Source organism: Pelodiscus sinensis, unplaced genomic scaffold (assembly GCF_049634645.1).
Source record: "Pelodiscus sinensis isolate JC-2024 unplaced genomic scaffold, ASM4963464v1 ctg34, whole genome shotgun sequence".
Lineage (NCBI taxonomy): Eukaryota > Metazoa > Chordata > Testudines > Trionychidae > Pelodiscus > Pelodiscus sinensis.
The window spans coordinates 3,180,225-3,196,611 of NW_027465849.1; the positions used below are offsets into that span (position 1 = coordinate 3,180,225).

At 59.3% G+C, this 16,387-nt stretch overlaps 1 protein-coding gene across 1 annotated transcript; it reads right to left on the reverse strand.

Annotated features, from left to right (window-relative positions):
* Nucleotides 1-1,814: 1,814 nt before the first annotated feature.
* CCDC106 (coiled-coil domain containing 106) lies at nucleotides 1,815-11,494 on the reverse strand. The gene is made up of 7 exons (XM_075915203.1): nucleotides 11,361-11,494; nucleotides 9,735-9,799; nucleotides 7,984-8,079; nucleotides 7,450-7,557; nucleotides 6,405-6,581; nucleotides 4,996-5,202; nucleotides 1,815-4,618 (listed from the first exon to the last, which is right to left on the reverse strand). The coding sequence occupies exons 3-7, from the start codon at nucleotides 8,012-8,014 to the stop codon at nucleotides 4,302-4,304; spliced, it is 840 nt and encodes a 279-aa protein (XP_075771318.1). The 5' UTR covers nucleotides 8,015-8,079; nucleotides 9,735-9,799; nucleotides 11,361-11,494; the 3' UTR covers nucleotides 1,815-4,301.
* Between the last annotated feature and the right edge of the window lie 4,893 nt (nucleotides 11,495-16,387).

A 16,387-nucleotide genomic window follows, 5' to 3' on the forward strand; every position in this document is an offset into this window, starting at 1 on the left:
GCTTGGAAGATGCAGGTCTGTGCATTGATTCAGCATTGATGTGGTGGGTGGAGCCAGGTTTACCTGTGTATTTACCCCCACCAGCCCCTCGCCTCCCAAGGCAGGCCACATCTCCCCAGTGGTACCCTTCCCCCCATCCCATCCTCTTGCCCTCCCCCATCAAGCCAATACCCACCCTCAAGTTGAGCCTTTTGTCTCCTTCCCTAACCCTACCTCACCCCCCCACACACAACTAAATATAATCCCTTGCCTGGCCCCCTGCCCCTCACTTACCCAGCCCCCTATATAGGCCACCCAACAGAGTCACTTCTCCCCAATCCCATCTAGCCCCTACCCAGATGGGGCCCTAGACACCCACACCCTAAATCCAGACCCCCACAGCCAGCCTCCCTTTTGCATTTAAAGAGCTGGCTAACGGAGCTCAGCATCCAGGTTGTAGGGACCATAGGCCAGGGACCGTGTCCCTTTTCCGGTCAGAGTCACTAAACAGCTGCCCACGGATGCCTGGAGTTCACGGGGGTGAGATGCAGCGTTCCAAAGCGCCCCCCAGAGACGGATGGGGAGGGGCCATGGAGTGGAGGTCTTTGTGGGCCTCTTCGTACCAGGCACTGTCCGAATCCATGGAGGAGGCAGCCCCAAGTGTAAGGAGGAACAGCAGGGGCCCATAATCATCATTCCTGAGGTCCCAAAATCATGGCTCTCCTCCCAGGGCTTTTCTCAGAGCAGCCTGCTTGGACCTCTAGACCCCACTATCCTCCCAGAGCCAGGGAGAGAACCCCAGAGTCCTGGCTCCCAGGCCCGCCTGTAACCACTAGACCCCACTGTCCTCCCAGAGCCAGGGACAGAACCCCAGAGTCCTGGCTCCCAGGCCTGCCTGTAACCACTAGACCCCACTGTCCTCCCAGAGCCAGGGACAGAACCCCAGAGTCCTGGCTCCCAGGCCCGCCTGTAACCACTAGACCCCACTGTCCTCCCAGAGCCAGGGAGAGAACCCCAGAGTCCTGGCTCCCAGGCCCGCCTGTAACCACTAGACCCCACTGCTCTCCCGGAGTTCTGTTCTTTCAGCACGACCCCACCCTTCCATGCTAAAGGGATATAGCCACCCTATCTGAAATACCAGCCTCTTATTCTAGGGGGCCAGTCCAAGGTGGCTGGAGAACTCCTCTGGCTTGAGTGGGGGGCTCCTGAGGTCTAAAGGGATTCCGGGCCATGGCACAGAAAGGTTCAGGGGACAGGGTATCCCAGGTCTGGGCCAAGATGGGCCCTGTGTGTACGCGGGCCTCTGTCCATCTTCACTCCAGCCCCTTTCGGGGGGGAGGGGCTCTCTCCCTCGTGCTCCACCAGCCCCATTTGGGGAGCGTGGGCCGACGGCACCGCTCTGGGACAGAAGATCAGCCCAACGTGCCCATCTCACACGGTACTGGGCCAGCTTAGCACGAGATCACTTCCGTGGACCCCCTCTGCACCAGGCAGTGGGGCCCTGTAAGAACAGCCCCTGCACCCAATCAGACCACATCTCAGCCCCAGAGGAGGGGGTCCCTCGCGAAATAGCTCCTGGCCCAGAGAGTCTGACTCATACCAGGTGAGAGGTTATGGTATAAAAAGCCCCCAATGCCCTACTCCAGAGGCAGCTGCATTCCAGCACTCGGTGAGGGGTTTCTCCATAGAGCACCCACCCCAGAGCTGGTCGCATTTCCACACGAGTGTCTCCATCGAAACAGTCTCTGCACCCCACCCCAGAGGCGCCTGTTTTTAGGCCCAAGGGAAACTTTTGATAAGTAAATGAGACTCAGGCCTTGATTTATTCCAAATTTTCTTTTTTTTTTTAATTTAAATTCTCTTAATAAATTGATTTTTGTAGTTTTTTTTTTCTTTTCTTTTCTCTTTTTTTTTTTTTTTTTTAAACATAGAGAGGGCATGAAAGAACAGGCACGGTGGAGAAGAGTTTGTTACACGGAATTAAAAGGGGCGTCCCGGCCTGGCGCCCCTTGCACTCACGTACACATACAGGGCCAGCAGCTCGGGGCCGCGGTGCAGGGGAGGGACAAATCGCCCCCCCCCCCCAAAAAAAACCAGGGAACGGAGGAACTCAATGAAAACCCTGCGAGGGGGGCAGGGTGAGGCACCCAATTTAGTGCTTTCATCGGTGCCAGGCGGGAGCAGATGGAGTCAGTACCCACACTGCCCTGGGCACGGGGTGAGGGCGGCATTAGCAGGTGACGGAGCAGGGTGTGGGGGGAGAGGAGGAGGAGCGGGGTGGGGGGGGTCAGGTTTGGTCTCTAAGTGACGCGGGATCTGTATGCGGCGTGGATTTGAGGGGAGCAGTTCAGGGCAGGGGAGGTGAGGAAGGCAAGGCAGGCAGGCAGGTTGGGTCCAGGATCCAGACACCCCGCCCTCCAGTTGGAGATCGAGCCAGGATGGCCAATCAGCACAGTTTCTAGCAGCCTGTATGGCCAATCGGCACAGCACCCGCCCCCCCAGCGTCAGACCTTTTCCAGAACTGTAGGGGTAAAATTGACAAGCTGGGTCATGATTCGAGCCAGCAGCTCCAGGCCTCATTCCCTGAGCCAGCCAGTCCCCGGCATGTGCCTAGATGGGGCCCACACCACCTCATGAGGAAAAGCCCCACCCCCCTCCACCCCACTCCTCTGCCCCACAGAATTGTGCTCAGGCCTAATTTTTAGGCCTGACCTGGACCTAAAAGAAGGTCAACCTGCTTTCTCCAGTGTCACCTCCCGTGCTTGTGGGGCCGGTCCCCTCCTGGCCCCGTGGCCCGTTCCCGCAGTGCAGACAGACCAACCCTACGGGCAGGAGAGCCTGGTGTGTTCCTTGGAGTCTGGTCCAGCCAGCCCCACCCTACCCATTTAACCAGGCCACCACTGTCAGGACAGAACCCCTTTTGCCACAAGAAAGCCCCCAGCTTGTGGCCCCTTGGGCTAGCCTGCCCGCTAGCCCCCGCCCTGGCAACCACAGGCCTCCTACCCCAGATGGGGCTATTGGTGGGCCTCTCAGAGTTTGACTGCTCCCATGGGCAGGCCAGGGACCAGAGTGAGAGCACAGCCCCCTTCCACACCTAGCTCTGCCCCACTGCTCACACAGCCCCAGGCAAAGGGGCGGGATCCCCATGCCCCTGGGAAGGGAAGACAGAATTCCCCCAATGTCTCCGAGTGGATAAACAGAACCTGGGTGTCCGGGCTCCCAGACCCCACTGCTCCAACCACTAGCCCCCACTCCCCTCCCAGAGCCAGGGGGAGAATTTAGAGGTCCAGCAGGCGATGTGCACAGAAAGAGGGATGAACGGAGCCAGTCATCACACAGTGGGGTGGAGAGATTCAGCAAAGGGTAGCGGCAGATCACGGGGAGAGAGCACTGGCAGAGAAATGGGACGGACAGAAGAGCGAGCGGAAGCAGCAGGCGTGTGGCGGTCGACAGTAGTGGAAGTTGCTCTGTGGGAGCAGGGAAAGTCCCACTGTTGTCTGCCGCAAGAATGGGTGGGCAGTAGTGCCAGGGGATGGTACCAGAGGTGATGGTGGCAGCAGTGGGATTGTGTGCAGTCAGGAGCAGGATGTCACATTACCTCCACAAGTGGTAGATGATGGGCACCAGCGTAGGATAGTGCCCTTATCCCATCATTGCTTGAAGCGAGAGGTGATACGGGAGGCAATATTTGTTGTAGCAGTGGGAGGGGGCACTAGTATGTGCGTGGGGGGGTGGAATCCCATCATAGTTTAAGATGATGGGCAGCAGGGATTGGGTATGTATTTGTCAGTCATTGGATAGGGTGCTTCTAGAGGCCCCAGGGGGGTGACATTGGTGTCAGCGGTGGGATAGGTTGCTTTGCAAAGAGACATATCCCCGGGGTGGGAGGCTACATTGGTGTCAATGGTGGAAAGGGCTGGTGCGAGAGAGTCCCAGGGGGCAAGCATTGTTGGTGTTAGCAGTGTGTTAGCAGGTTTGTGGGTAACAGATCCTGTGGGGTGGGGGCAGCATTGGCGGGACAGGCCAGTTCAAGGGATGGAGGTGGCATTGATGGTAGTAGTGAGATAGGGAATTTTGGAGGGATCCCAGGGGCAGTGCTCATGTCCGAGGTGGGGCAAGGCAGTCTGAGGAAGTTCAGGGGGCAGCGTTGGCATCAGCAGTGGGATAGGCCAGTGAGCAAGGTGACGGATCTCAGGGATGGGCAGTGTTGGTGTCAGTATGGGACAGGGTGGTCCAAGAGGATCCCGGGGCAGTGTGGTGTCAGAAGTGGGATAGGCCAGTTGCCAGGGCGATGGGTCCCAGGGGAGCTGTTGGGGGCCCCATCACCGCTTGAAACGGTAGGTGATGGGCAGCAGCAGCTTGCTCTTCTTGAGGGCCTGCACCTTCTTGAGGGTCTCGTCATCCAGCGCCAGGAAGCAGCGGCGCGAGTACTCCAGCAGCCGTTCCTTGGACGGGTCGAACTCGCCCACCTCAGCCAGCTTCTCGGGCGCCACGATAAGCAGCTCAGCAATGGGCGTGGTCAGTGCCACCGTGTTGCGATCCACCCGGTGGTGCTCGAAGGCCCGGCTCATGCTCTTCAGCTTCTGGAAGGTGTTGAGGATCTTCTTGTACCGGCACAGCACCCCATCGGCGTCCTTGACTGCCAGGCGGGTCACGGCAAGGGTGAGAAGGATGGGAGGGATGGAGAGATGGCCAGAGGGACAGTGACGAGGGGGGGCAGAAAGGCCAAAGAGAGGTTGACACAGCCTTCCCCACAGCCCCCCAAGAGGACTTGCCTCCACCCCACAGCCCCCTGCCCTTACCCCATGCCACATGCCCCTCCCATGCAACCCCCTCCACCCTGCACCCCACCCATGCCAGACCCACCTAATCCCACAGCCCCCCTCCTCTTCCCCATTTCCATGGACCCCCTCAATCGCCCCACACACCCAGCCTCCTCCTCCCCATCCCATGCCCCTCCCCGGAACCCCCTCCTCCCCCGAGGGCTGCCAGGGCAGAAGAGCACCCCCCGCTCACCTCGCTGGCGCTCCCGGGCCTTGGGCTTGCCAAAGCGCCGCCGGCTCACCCCCCCCTTCTGCTTCTGCTTCTTGCGCTCGGTGGAGCCGCCTTGCTCCGAGGCAGCGCTGAGCGACGACGCCAGGCTCTCGTTATCCGTGGCCTCGCCGGGCCGGCTGTCGGCTGCCTCTGCCCGCCGCGGGGGCTGCTTGCTACGGCAGTGATCCTCTGCGGGAGGGGGGGGGCAGAGAGCGGGCTCCCAGCATGCACCTCACTGCAACCCCCCATTCCTGCCTCACCGTGACAGCAAACATGCCCCCACCCTCCTGGGCATTTCTGTCTGCTGGCTGGGAGATACAGCACCCCCTGGGGGCTGCCTGCAGGAGGGATAAAAGCCCTCCCATGCCGGATGCCTAGCGAGCTGCCCGGGGACACGGGGGCTGTTCCTCCTATCTAGTGCCCCAACATGCCCCTCTCTGCTGCCTCTGGCTCCTAAAAAAACCACAAGGGGGCAAAGGGACCCAGATCTGGGGACGGATGGATTTGTCAGCATGGATTTGTAAAGAACAAATCATGTCAAAGCTACCTGAGAGCTTAGACAGGGTAACCAGCCTTGTGGACAAGGGGGAAGTGGTAGTTGTGGGCGACGTCTGGACTGGCATGATTTTCCGGAAATGCTTTTAACGGAAAAGGCTTCCGTTAAAAGCATTTTCGGAAAAGCGCATCTAGATTGGCAGGACGCTTTTCCGCAAAAAAGCCCCGATCGCCATTTTCGCCATCATAGTTTTTCCTTTTGTTTTAGCAAGATCAGACTAACAGGGCTACCTCCTCTTCCCCATTTCCATGGACCCCCTCAACCGCCCCACACACCCAACCTCCTCCTCCCCACCCCATGCCCCCCCGCCTCCCCCCAGGGCTACCTCTCTATTACTATTCAAGAATGATGAAAGGTCTAGAGAACAGGAGCTGTGAGGGAAGACTGAAAGAACTGGGCTTGTTTAGTTTGGAAAGGAGAAGACTGAGGGGGGACACGAGAGCCGTTTTCAAGTATCTAAATGGGTGTCACAAGGAGGAGGGAGAAAACGTGGCCTCTTCCTGGCCTCTGAGGACAGGCCAAGAAGCAAGGGGCTTAAACTGCAGCCAGGGAGGTTGAGGTTGGACATTAGGAAAAGCTTCCCACCTGTCAGGGGCGTTCAGCACTGGAATAAATTGCCTAGGGGCTGTGGAATCCCCATCTCTGTATTTAAGCTCAGTAGAGCAGACACCTGTCAGGGATGGTCCAGACGGTGCTTGGTCCTGCCGAGAGATCCCTTCCAGTTCTCCGATTCTGTGGGACCCAGGCGTCCTGGCTCTGAGCCCCCATGTACTAACCACTAGCCCCCGCTCCCCTCCTAGGGCCGGGGATGGCACCCGGCGTCCGGCCCGCTCACCGGCGTCCCCCTTGGCGGAGGAGATGAACTTGTCAAGCTGGCAGCGCAGGAAGTCCCGCTCCTCCTCCAGGTCCTCGATGCGCTTCTGCAGCCAGGAGTTGCGCTCCAGGGCCATGTGCAGCTGCGTCTTCATGCTGCTCATCAGTGCCAGGGCGGGCGGGGGCGGCTCCGGCAGCTCTGCGGGGGGTGGGGAGTGGGCAGGGGGCACCATCAGACCCCCCCCCTCCCCCTTCGTCCTGACCTCCCCCCACGGGGCCCTGACCCCTCCCCCCTCATCCTGACCTCCCCCCACAGGACCCTGATCCCCCATGGGGCCCTGACCCCTCCCCCTCATCTTGCCCCCCCCCTCCCACGGGGCCCTGACCCCTCCCGCCTCATCCTAACTCACCCTCATGTCCCTTAGTCCTCTGCTCCTCATCCTGACCTCCCCCACAGCGCCTGATTCCCCAAGGCTCTGACCCCTCCACCCCTCATCCTTCCTTCCCCAGAGCCCCTGGCCCTCTCCCTGTGTCCCGACCTCCCCCACAGGGCCTGACCCCTCCCCCTCATCTTGACCTCCCCACCCCTTGTCCTGACACCCCCCTTCCCCACCGGCCACTCCCCTGGGACAGGGCCCTGACCCCCCCATTCACTCCTCACCATGGAGCTTTGATCCTCCCTTCAGCATCTGCCCCCCTGGAAGGGCTCCCTGCCCAGCCTCCCCCTCTCCCCCCCAGACAGGGTCCTGACTCCCTTCACCAGCCTCTCCCCACCCCACTGGGCCATGTCCCCCCTTGCTCTGCCCCACGAGCCTCTCCTACCCTCTGAGGCCTTGATTTTCCCTGACCACCCACTGGCTCCCTCCACACACTATATCCCCTCCCTATTGCCCTGGTCCCACAGCACTGCCCCCCAACAAACTACCTCTCCAGGCCTGAATTTCCCCCCTCTCGTCGTACCCCTCCCCCCCCCCGCAACCTAACACCTTCCATCTCCCCAGCACCCAGCCTGGCCTCCCTGGTGGTACCAGGGTCCCAAGGGGTGGGGGTCCACAGGGCCGGGCTACCTTCAAAGTTGCTCTGGGGGGGGCTGAGGCTGTAGAAGATCTGGGGCTCCAGGTGGGGAGTCTCCTCGAAGGGGATGGAGATCTCATAGGCCTCATCGTCCTTCTTCACTGCAGGGTGAGACGTGTCACAGGGGACCCCAAAACCAGACCTGCCCCTCACAGGAGCACCCCCGGACTCCCAGCCCCCTCTGTGGGCTGGAGTCCTCCTCAGCCCCTCCCCCAACCGGGTGACATGTTCCCATGTTGCCTCAACTTGCTCCCCCCCACAACAGCCCCCCCTCCATACCCAGGAACTCCCCTCCCCCCCGGGAAAGGTCACCCCAAAACCTGGCTGTAAGCCACAGCTTCCCCCCAAATCATACCCCAGCTGGCTCCCCGACTCGAGATCCCCCAGCTCCCCCTTTCGCTTCCCTTGCTCCTTCCCTGAGCCCCAGCTCTGATGCACCCTCCAGTGGCTCCCCCCACTCTCGATGGGTCCCCAGCTCAGTGGGAGCCTGGCTCGGAGGCGCCCCCTGCTGCAGGTCCCCTGCATACTCATCCGCCTCCGGGTATTCCTCTCCGTCATTTTCCTTCCGTCCTGCGCCCCGGCCTGGCCGGCCCTGGCTGCCCTCCTGGCGCCGCTCAGGGAGGCTGGAGAGAGAGAGAGGAGATGGAAAGTTTCACCCAGGGCAGCCGCTACCTGCCCCACAGAGCCCCCACCCATAACCCAGAGAGACCCCCCTGGGCAGCCCTACCCATAATCCCAGAGAGACCCCCCTGGGCAGCCCTACCCATAACCCAGAGAGAACCCCCTGGGCAGCCCCCACCCATAACCCCAGAGAGACCCCCCTGGGCAGCCCCCACCCATAACCCCAGAGAGACCCCCCTGGGCAGCCCCCACCCATAACCCCAGAGAGACCCCCCCTGGGCAGCCCCCACCCATAACCCCAGAGAGACCCCCCCTGGGCAGCCCCCACCCATAACCACAGAGAGACCCCCCTGGGCAGCCCTACCCATAACCCCAGAGAGACCCCCCGGGCAGCCCCCACCCATAACCCCAGAGAGACCCCCCCTGGGCAGCCCCCACCCATAACCCCAGAGAGACCCCCCCTGGGCAGCCCCCACCCATAACCACAGAGAGACCACCCTGGGCAGCTCTACCCATAACCCCAGAGAGACCCCCCGGGCAGCCCCCACCCATAACCCCAGAGAGACCCCCCCTGGCAAGCCCCCACCCATAACCCCAGAGAGACCCCCCTGGGCAGCCCCCACCCATAACCCCAGAGAGACCCCCCCTGGGCAGCCCCCACCCATAACCCCAGAGAGACCCCCCCTGGGCAGCCCCCACCCATAACCACAGAGAGACCCCCCTGGGCAGCCCTACCCATAACCCCAGAGAGACCCCCCGGGCAGCCCCCACCCATAACCCCAGAGAGACCCCCCCTGGGCAGCCCCCACCCATAACCCCAGAGAGACCCCCCCTGGGCAGCCCCCACCCATAACCACAGAGAGACCACCCTGGGCAGCCCTACCCATAACCCCAGAGAGACCCCCCGGGCAGCCCCCACCCATAACCCCAGAGAGACCCCCCCTGGCAAGCCCCCACCCATAACCCCAGAGAGACCCCCCTGGGCAGCCCCCACCCATAACCCCAGAGAGACCCCCCCTGGGCAGCCCCCACCCATAACCACAGAGAGACTCCCTGTGGGCAGCCCCACCCATAACCCCAGAGAGATCCTACCCAGAATCCCCCTGGGGCAGCTTCCGATATCCCCAGAGAGAGCCCCCACCCGTAATCTTCATAGGACAACCACTACTACCCCAGAAAGCCCCTATCCATATCCCCTGAGTGCCCCCACCCATAACACCACCCCCAAGGCAGCCACCACCTGCCCCAAAGAGCCCCAACCCATAACCCCTGGGGCAGCCCCTATCCACAACTCCAGAGAGCCCCAACCCATAACCCCTGGGGCACCTGCTTCTTGCTCCAGGGACACCCCCACCCCACCCATAATGCCCAGGGCTCCCCACATACTCCAAATCACCCCCGACTCAACCCATCCTACCCCTCAGGCCTGCTCCCTCTGCTCCCACGAAGCCCCAGAGCCGACAGTAGCTGCCTCAGGCTGGCCGTGCCCAGAACTGGGTGCCAACCACCCGCCATACTGGGCACTTCTGGAGTGTGGGGGACCAAGCCTGGCAGTGGGAGCCATTTGGGGAGAGGCTGAGGTTCCCTGAGAATGACCCCACATGGCCCCTGTAGGGATACCTTTCGGACTCTCCCTGCAGACGGGCCAGGGACCTACCTGAGACGGATGGGCCGTGGGGCAGCCCAGCTCCGAACCCGTCCTGCACCCCCCTCCGGCCAGCCCTGGGGGAGGAAGAAGAGACGCAGAGGGGGAAGGGGGGGTCAGGCTGCTTCTTTGGGAGCAGGACTTGAACCCACAGCCTGTGGGCTGCCCACATCGGTGCCCCCTGCTGTCCCACACAGGCGCTGGTGCATGGGATCAGGGCAAGGCCAGGCACAAAGCCAGTCTGGGTGTAGGGAGTAGGAGAGGCTGGAGGCAGGACTCCTGGATTCTATGCCTCAGTTCAACACCTAGTCAGCAGTAAACTTCTGAGTAGGAGCAGCAATAGATCCCAGCTCCCTAAGCTGGAGGAGAATCTTCCTCCGCTATGCACTACAGATGATATGACACATGGATGGGCATGCAAAATCACACACACAACAATACACATTGCCCAGAACCCTGCAACTTCCCTCCCTCCCCAAGTCTGGCCCCCCCAGAGATCAACCAAAATTATAGGACGGGGGGGGGCACTTTTGCCGTGAACCAGCCCAGATCACATCCCCTCCCCCTACAAACACCCCCGAGTGTTACTTCAGTCCCAGGTCCCCCCAAAACACCCACCCTCTCCTCCGTCCCCCAAGCACCAGCCCCAGAGCTGGGAAACTGGGGCGTTAACACATAATCCCAGCAGAGCAGCTGGGGAAAGGAGCTGGATTTACTGGGGGGCTGGGTAAATCTGGGGATGCCCCCTCTCTCCCCAGGGCACTCCCAAGGCAGACATCTAGGCGCAGAGCTGGGTACCAGCAAGTGGGAGGGGAGGGAGGGCCACATGGCTCTCCCCCCCCCCCCCCCCCAACAGACCCAGGGGATCCAGGCCACATGGAGGAAACCCTGCCTCCCCCAGAGCCAGAGCAGGGGAGCTCCTGGAAGAAACCCAGCAGCCCGCATCCACGGGGGGCCATCTGCACCCAGCTACGCCCCCACCCCCAAACCCTGCAGTCCTCACCAGCAGCCAGCCGAGTGAGCAGCCCCTCCCCCGCAGCCCCCCCCCCCCCCCCAGATCTACACACCAACTCCAGGCCCCGTATAGCCCCCCAGCCCCGTGCACCAGCTCCAGGCCCCCCCAGCCCTCCCCCCCTTTGCATCAGATCCAACCCCCCCAGCCCTGCACATCAGCTCCAGACCCCCCAGCCCTCCCCCCCTTTTGCATCAGCTCCAGCCCTGTGCATCAGATCCAGGGACCCCATGGCCCCCCAGTCTCTCTGATGGACTCTACTCCCCGCCTGCCCCCAAGTCTGCACGCCTGGTCCCAGCCCTCCCCCCCAATGCCGTCGAGTGCCCCCAAATGGGGGGAAATCGCCCTAAAAATGGCTTCTCTGCCCCTCCCCCGCCCTGTGTGCCTCGCTGTGCAGCTGGAACTCGGCTACTCCCAGGCTGGATTGCGGAGGGGGGAGGGGGGGAGGGGAAAGAGCTGGGGCTGGACGCGGAGTTGGGGGGGTACAACGTAGCCCCGGATCCCCCCCATGGATGCAAAATAGACCCTCAGCAGAGAACCCCCCCCCGGCCCCGGGGCGCGCTGCAAGGGCAGCGGGTGCGGGGGGGGGGGCTCTGCAGAGAACAACCCCCCCCAACCCCACTCACCCAGCTCGGCTCGCGAACCCCCAGCCAGCGGGCACGGCCACCCCCACGCCTGGCAGCGCCAGGGAGCGTCTGCAAAGCGCCACCGGGGGGGGGGGTCGCCCACGCACGCAGGGCAGAGACACGCGGGGGGGGGCTGTGCTACAGAGCTCGCTCAGAAATTGACACGCCCCCCCCCCCCACCAGCCAGGGCTCGGCCCCTTCTCGGGGGAGTAATAAGGGGGGTAAGGCTTGGAGAGAGACCCAGTCACCCCCGTGTCTTTATCCTCACCAAGCACAGCTCTCTGCCCTCCAAATCCTCGACAGTACCCCTAAGTCCCCCTCTCTCACCCATCCGTTCCCCCCACCCCATCACCTCTCTGTGCCCCAAACCCCCTCAGTCACCCATCCCTCACTCCGCCATCATCCGCCCGTCCCTTACCCCCTCCATCATCCATCCGTCCCTTAACCCCCTCCATCATCCACCCTCCCTTAACTCTCTCCATCATCCATCCCATCGCTTAACCCCCTCCATCATCTGCCCGTCCCTTAACCCCCTCCATCATCCATCCATCCCTTAACCCCCTCCATCATCCACCCCATCGCTTAACCCCCTCCATCATCCATCCATCCCTTAACCCCCTCCATCATCCACCCCATCGCTTAACCTCCTCCATCATCCATCCATCCCTTAACCCCCTCCATCATTCACTTGTCCTTTAACCCCCTCCATCATCTGTCCCTCCCTTAACCTCCACCAACATCTACCTGTCCCATAACCCTCTCCATCAGCCATCCCATCCCTTAATCCCCTCCATCATCCATCCACTCATCGATCCCTTAACCCCCATCCATCATCCACCCTCCCTTAACCCCCTCCATCATCCACCCTCCCTTAACTCTCTCCATCATCCATCCCATCGCTTAACCCCCTCCATCATCTGCCGGTCCCTTAACCCCTTCCATCATCCGTCCATCCTTTAACCCCCTCCATCATCTGCCTCTCCCTTAACTCTCTCCATCATCCATCCATCCCTTAACGCCCTCCATCATCTGCCTGTCCCTTAACCCCCATCATCATCCATCCCATTCCTTAACCCCCTCCATCACCCACCTGTACCTTAACCACCCTCCATCATCCACCTGTCCATTAACCCCCCCATCATCCGCTGGTCCCTTAACCCCCTCCATCATCCATCCACCCCTCCACCCCTCCACCATCCATCCCACCCCCTCTATCATCCATCCATACCCCAACTTTTCCTTCATCCATCTATCCCCACCCCTCCATCATCCATCCCCCACCGTCTCCATCATCATCCACCCCCCCTCCATCATCCATCCCCCACCCCCTTCATTATCCATCCATTCCTCATCACCGCCCCACAGAACCGAGCTGCCCTCGCTCCGCCCATCGGGAGGAGGGGGCGGTTTCTGTCTTCTCCCCCGCGTCCGCTTTCATTTTCCGCCTCTGGAAAAGCGCGACTTTTTAGCGTCGGCCCCTTCAAGCTCCCTCCCTGCCTCCCCCGCCCAGGCAGGGAGCGAGGCGCAATTCCCTAGCCGGACGGGAGACGAAGGGCAGGCAGAGGGGACAGTAAGGGGAGGGGGCTAGGGGCGGGGGGCTGATGCCGTCGCGCTTACTGCGGCCATGTCCCCCCCCCGCTTCTCCCTGCAGGGTGTCCGCTGCCTTCACCCCCAGCTGGAAAGGAAAAGGGGAGGCGGTTCCCCCCCACACACACACACACTTTGGGGGCCAGGGAGCGTCTGCAAAGTGTGAGTTGCGTTAGGGAGCTGGCTCTGATTGGTGGGCTTGTGCATCTTTCCCCCGTAGCTGTTTCGGTGCCGCTCACTCGCGCCCCACAGCCCCTGCCCCCGCAGCCCTGTCGGTGCCCCCCATCTGGCTCCCCTGGGGCCAGAGGGGAGCTACACACCATTCCCTCCCCCCCCCCGAGCCAACCAGCCCCATGGGGCGCCCCCGCACACACACGTATGGGAAAGACCCAGCACCCCATTTCCTGCCCAGGCTGTTTTTGTAGGGACTACTTTATATCAAGAGGCGGGCAGAAGACAGCCACCATGGGAGCCTACAGACCTGCCAGTCCAGGCCTGCCCGAGGTGCTAAGCAGGCAGCTCCACCATCCCAACCTGTCATTAGCCACTAAATATAGCGCCCAGGAATCCACCAGCTGCTGCGTCTCACGGCGGGTTAAACCCGTCATGTGACCCTTAACCCCCACCACCATCCACCTGTCCCGTAACCCTCTCCATCAGCCATCCCATCCCTTAACCCCCTCCATCATGTGACTCGCAGAGAACGGGGACCCCCCCTTGCTCCTCCAGCCCCCACAGCCAATACCCAGCCCCCGCCGTGCCACCCTGGAGCAGTTGGTCGTGCAGGGATCCCCGCCTAACCTGGCCCTCCCTTGCCAGGTGATCCAGCCCCTGCAGGGTGGGGTGCGGGGGCTGGGTATACGGGAGCTGAAGGAGTAACTCATGGACCATTGGGCCTCAGACTCTGTCTCCCCCTCCCCAATCTGCTTCCCTTATAAGCAGTTTCTCTACTTCCAAGGCCAAACTCTTTACTTGCTGCTTCCCAGAGGCCAATAAGGGATGAGGGGTCCCCATCCCCCCTGCCTGGCCAACAGAGGCCCCCATCACACCAGGAATGAATCCGCAGGGCAGAAAAGTGTGTCTGTGTGCAGCTGGCGCCTCCTGTTGGAGGGGATTGTGTGTGTGTGGGGGGGGTCCCCTGTTGCCCCCTGCAGGAGGGGCTGGGCCCTGCGCTGCATGTGTGTGAAAGAGCCATGTTGCCCCTGATGGCTGCAATCAGAACTAACCCCCTCCCCCTGTGTCCTGCCCCCTATAGTGTTCCTGGCTAGGGGAGATTCCCCAGAAGCTCGGGGGGCTCTCAGGTCAGATGGTTCACAGCCTGCTGCTGGTTGGAGCTTAAGCTCTCACAGCCCTGAAAAACTGAGCATTCCTGGGTTCCACAGCTGGCTCTTGGAAGGCAGTGTGGTCTAGTGGTTAGAGCAGGCGGGGAAGTTGGGTGACATCAGGACTTCTTCGGACTGGTCCTGTTCCCTGCAGAGTGACTTTGCATGTCCCTTCTCTGTGTCCCTGTTTTCCCCCATCTCTAGAACCGGGAGCATGACTGATTTATTGGCTGCCACGAGGGGTCCGTGCGTGGCTGAGTTTTCCCCTGGGGCCAGCCTGCCGCCCACCCCAAGTGACCCGTCCTGTTTCCATTGCATGGTGAGCCAAGTTCCAGCGGGAATGTGGGTTTTAGTGTGTCTCATTTCCATGGCAAAACTCGAACTGTGGCCAATCCCCCCTTGGGACAGACAACCCCGGGGGAAAAATTGTTGGTGATTTTCTGCAAAATCTACGGGATTTTTTTGGGGGCGGGGATTTTTTGTCTTTTTTTTTTAGATCTCAAAAAATGTTCTTTATGGATGTATCTTTTTTTGCTTTTTGTTGTTTCTTCCAATTGTCAACAACTGTAAAAGGTCAGGGATAGCGATGGGTTTGGTACAGCTGATTTCTCATTCCTCCCCCCGCCACACCACCACCCCTTGCCTCAGTTTCCCACATAACAGAGCATAATGATCCTGGTCTGCCAAGGTAAAGTGCTTGGAGACCTGAGGATGAAATGCGGGCTGTTAATCCCTATGGGAATGTCTGAGATTATGACTAGATTTTATCCACACCAGGCCTGACTGGGCCCAGATCTCGGTGGCTAGATTATTTCAATAATCTATGCAGATCTGTAGGGGTGGGGAATGATTTTCAATGCTCAAAAGAGACGTCTTTGATGTTGGCCTTTTCCAAAGTTGTTGCCAGTGTTAAATGTAAAATGAAAGGTACAGAAACGTTCAAAAGGCACAAAATCGGCCCAAGGCTCAAACTGGAGCGGCCTTCTTTGGCCGAGTCCCAAGTATTTGCCAAATTGATCAACAATTTTTTTTTTGGTTAAAACTTTGGGTTTTGTCTACTTTTTTCCAGGATTTTTTTTTAATTAAAGCATTTTTACATCGTTTCTTGGGCTATGGATGGTTTATTTCTTCTCCCCCTCCCCCTCCCCATTCCCCTCTTCTTCTTGTTCTGTTCTGTCCTATAGTGGCGCGTTTCTGAAAGATTCATTACTGGTGTCGAGATGGAAAAGTCAAATTTTTGGTAAAGGACATTACACATCCAGGTTTGATTCAGATTTAGTATTAGCAGGAGGCAATTTTGGAAACACATGTAAACTGCTAACAGAATGGAAATGCCCAGGGGAAGTTTCACCAGAACTGATTTAATGTTGGAAAGGGAACATTGATTTTTCTCATAATTTTTTTAGTGACAACTTTTTCTTCTTTTACACTGTCTGTCTATTCATCCCTCACCATTCATATCATCCATTCATCCCTATATGCCTTATCTATCTATCTATTCCCATCCACTTCATCTCTGTCTCTCCATCATGGAATTTATCAAGACCCTTCTATGTAAAACCATTTCAATCCTTTCAGAAATGATTGATGAAAAATGTGGAGGCTTTCCCTGCCAAACACTTTCCAACTCAACTGTAATTTTTTATGACAAATTTTTTCTTCTTCTTTGATTTCCATTTGAATTTACCTCCCTCCCTTCCCCTCCCCTCCGTAACCTCCATAGCAAGCTCTGATTGTCCAGATCAGTCATATGGTGAGAGTTTTTTTTTTTTAAATCACAATTCCCCACAAACACAAATTTTCCATTTTGGGGGGAGAATTTTCCCAAAAAATAAACATTAAAGTCTTTACATTAAATCTAATATTGAAATTAACATTACAAGGTGAAAGGTTGACAGGAACAATTCGAAAGTTGTCCAAATCCATAATCAGCATGAAAGAAATAGCTGGAAATCTTTGCATCAACGGACACTTTAAATTTCACCACAACTTTATTTTCCAAAGTGTTGGTTGAGTGTTTGAGTTACATAAATGGGAGCAATTAACACTGAATCCACAAAGCTCTGACACTTAACATCAGCTATAGGTTGACCCCTCTGGTTAAAACAGCAAGGGCAT

Bases quoted from the DNA above. Each gene is read 5' to 3' on its own strand.
- CCDC106 (XM_075915203.1), bottom strand. From the start codon at position 8,014: ATGACGGAGAGGAATACCCGGAGGCGGATGA. The intron at 7,558-7,983 runs GTATGCAGGGGA...CTCACCCTGCAG, and splicing joins GAATACCCGGAGGCGGATGA to TGAAGAAGGACGATGAGGCC. The intron at 5,203-6,404 runs GTGAGCGGGCCG...CCCCTCCCGCAG, and splicing joins CTCCGCCAAGGGGGACGCCG to AGGATCACTGCCGTAGCAAG.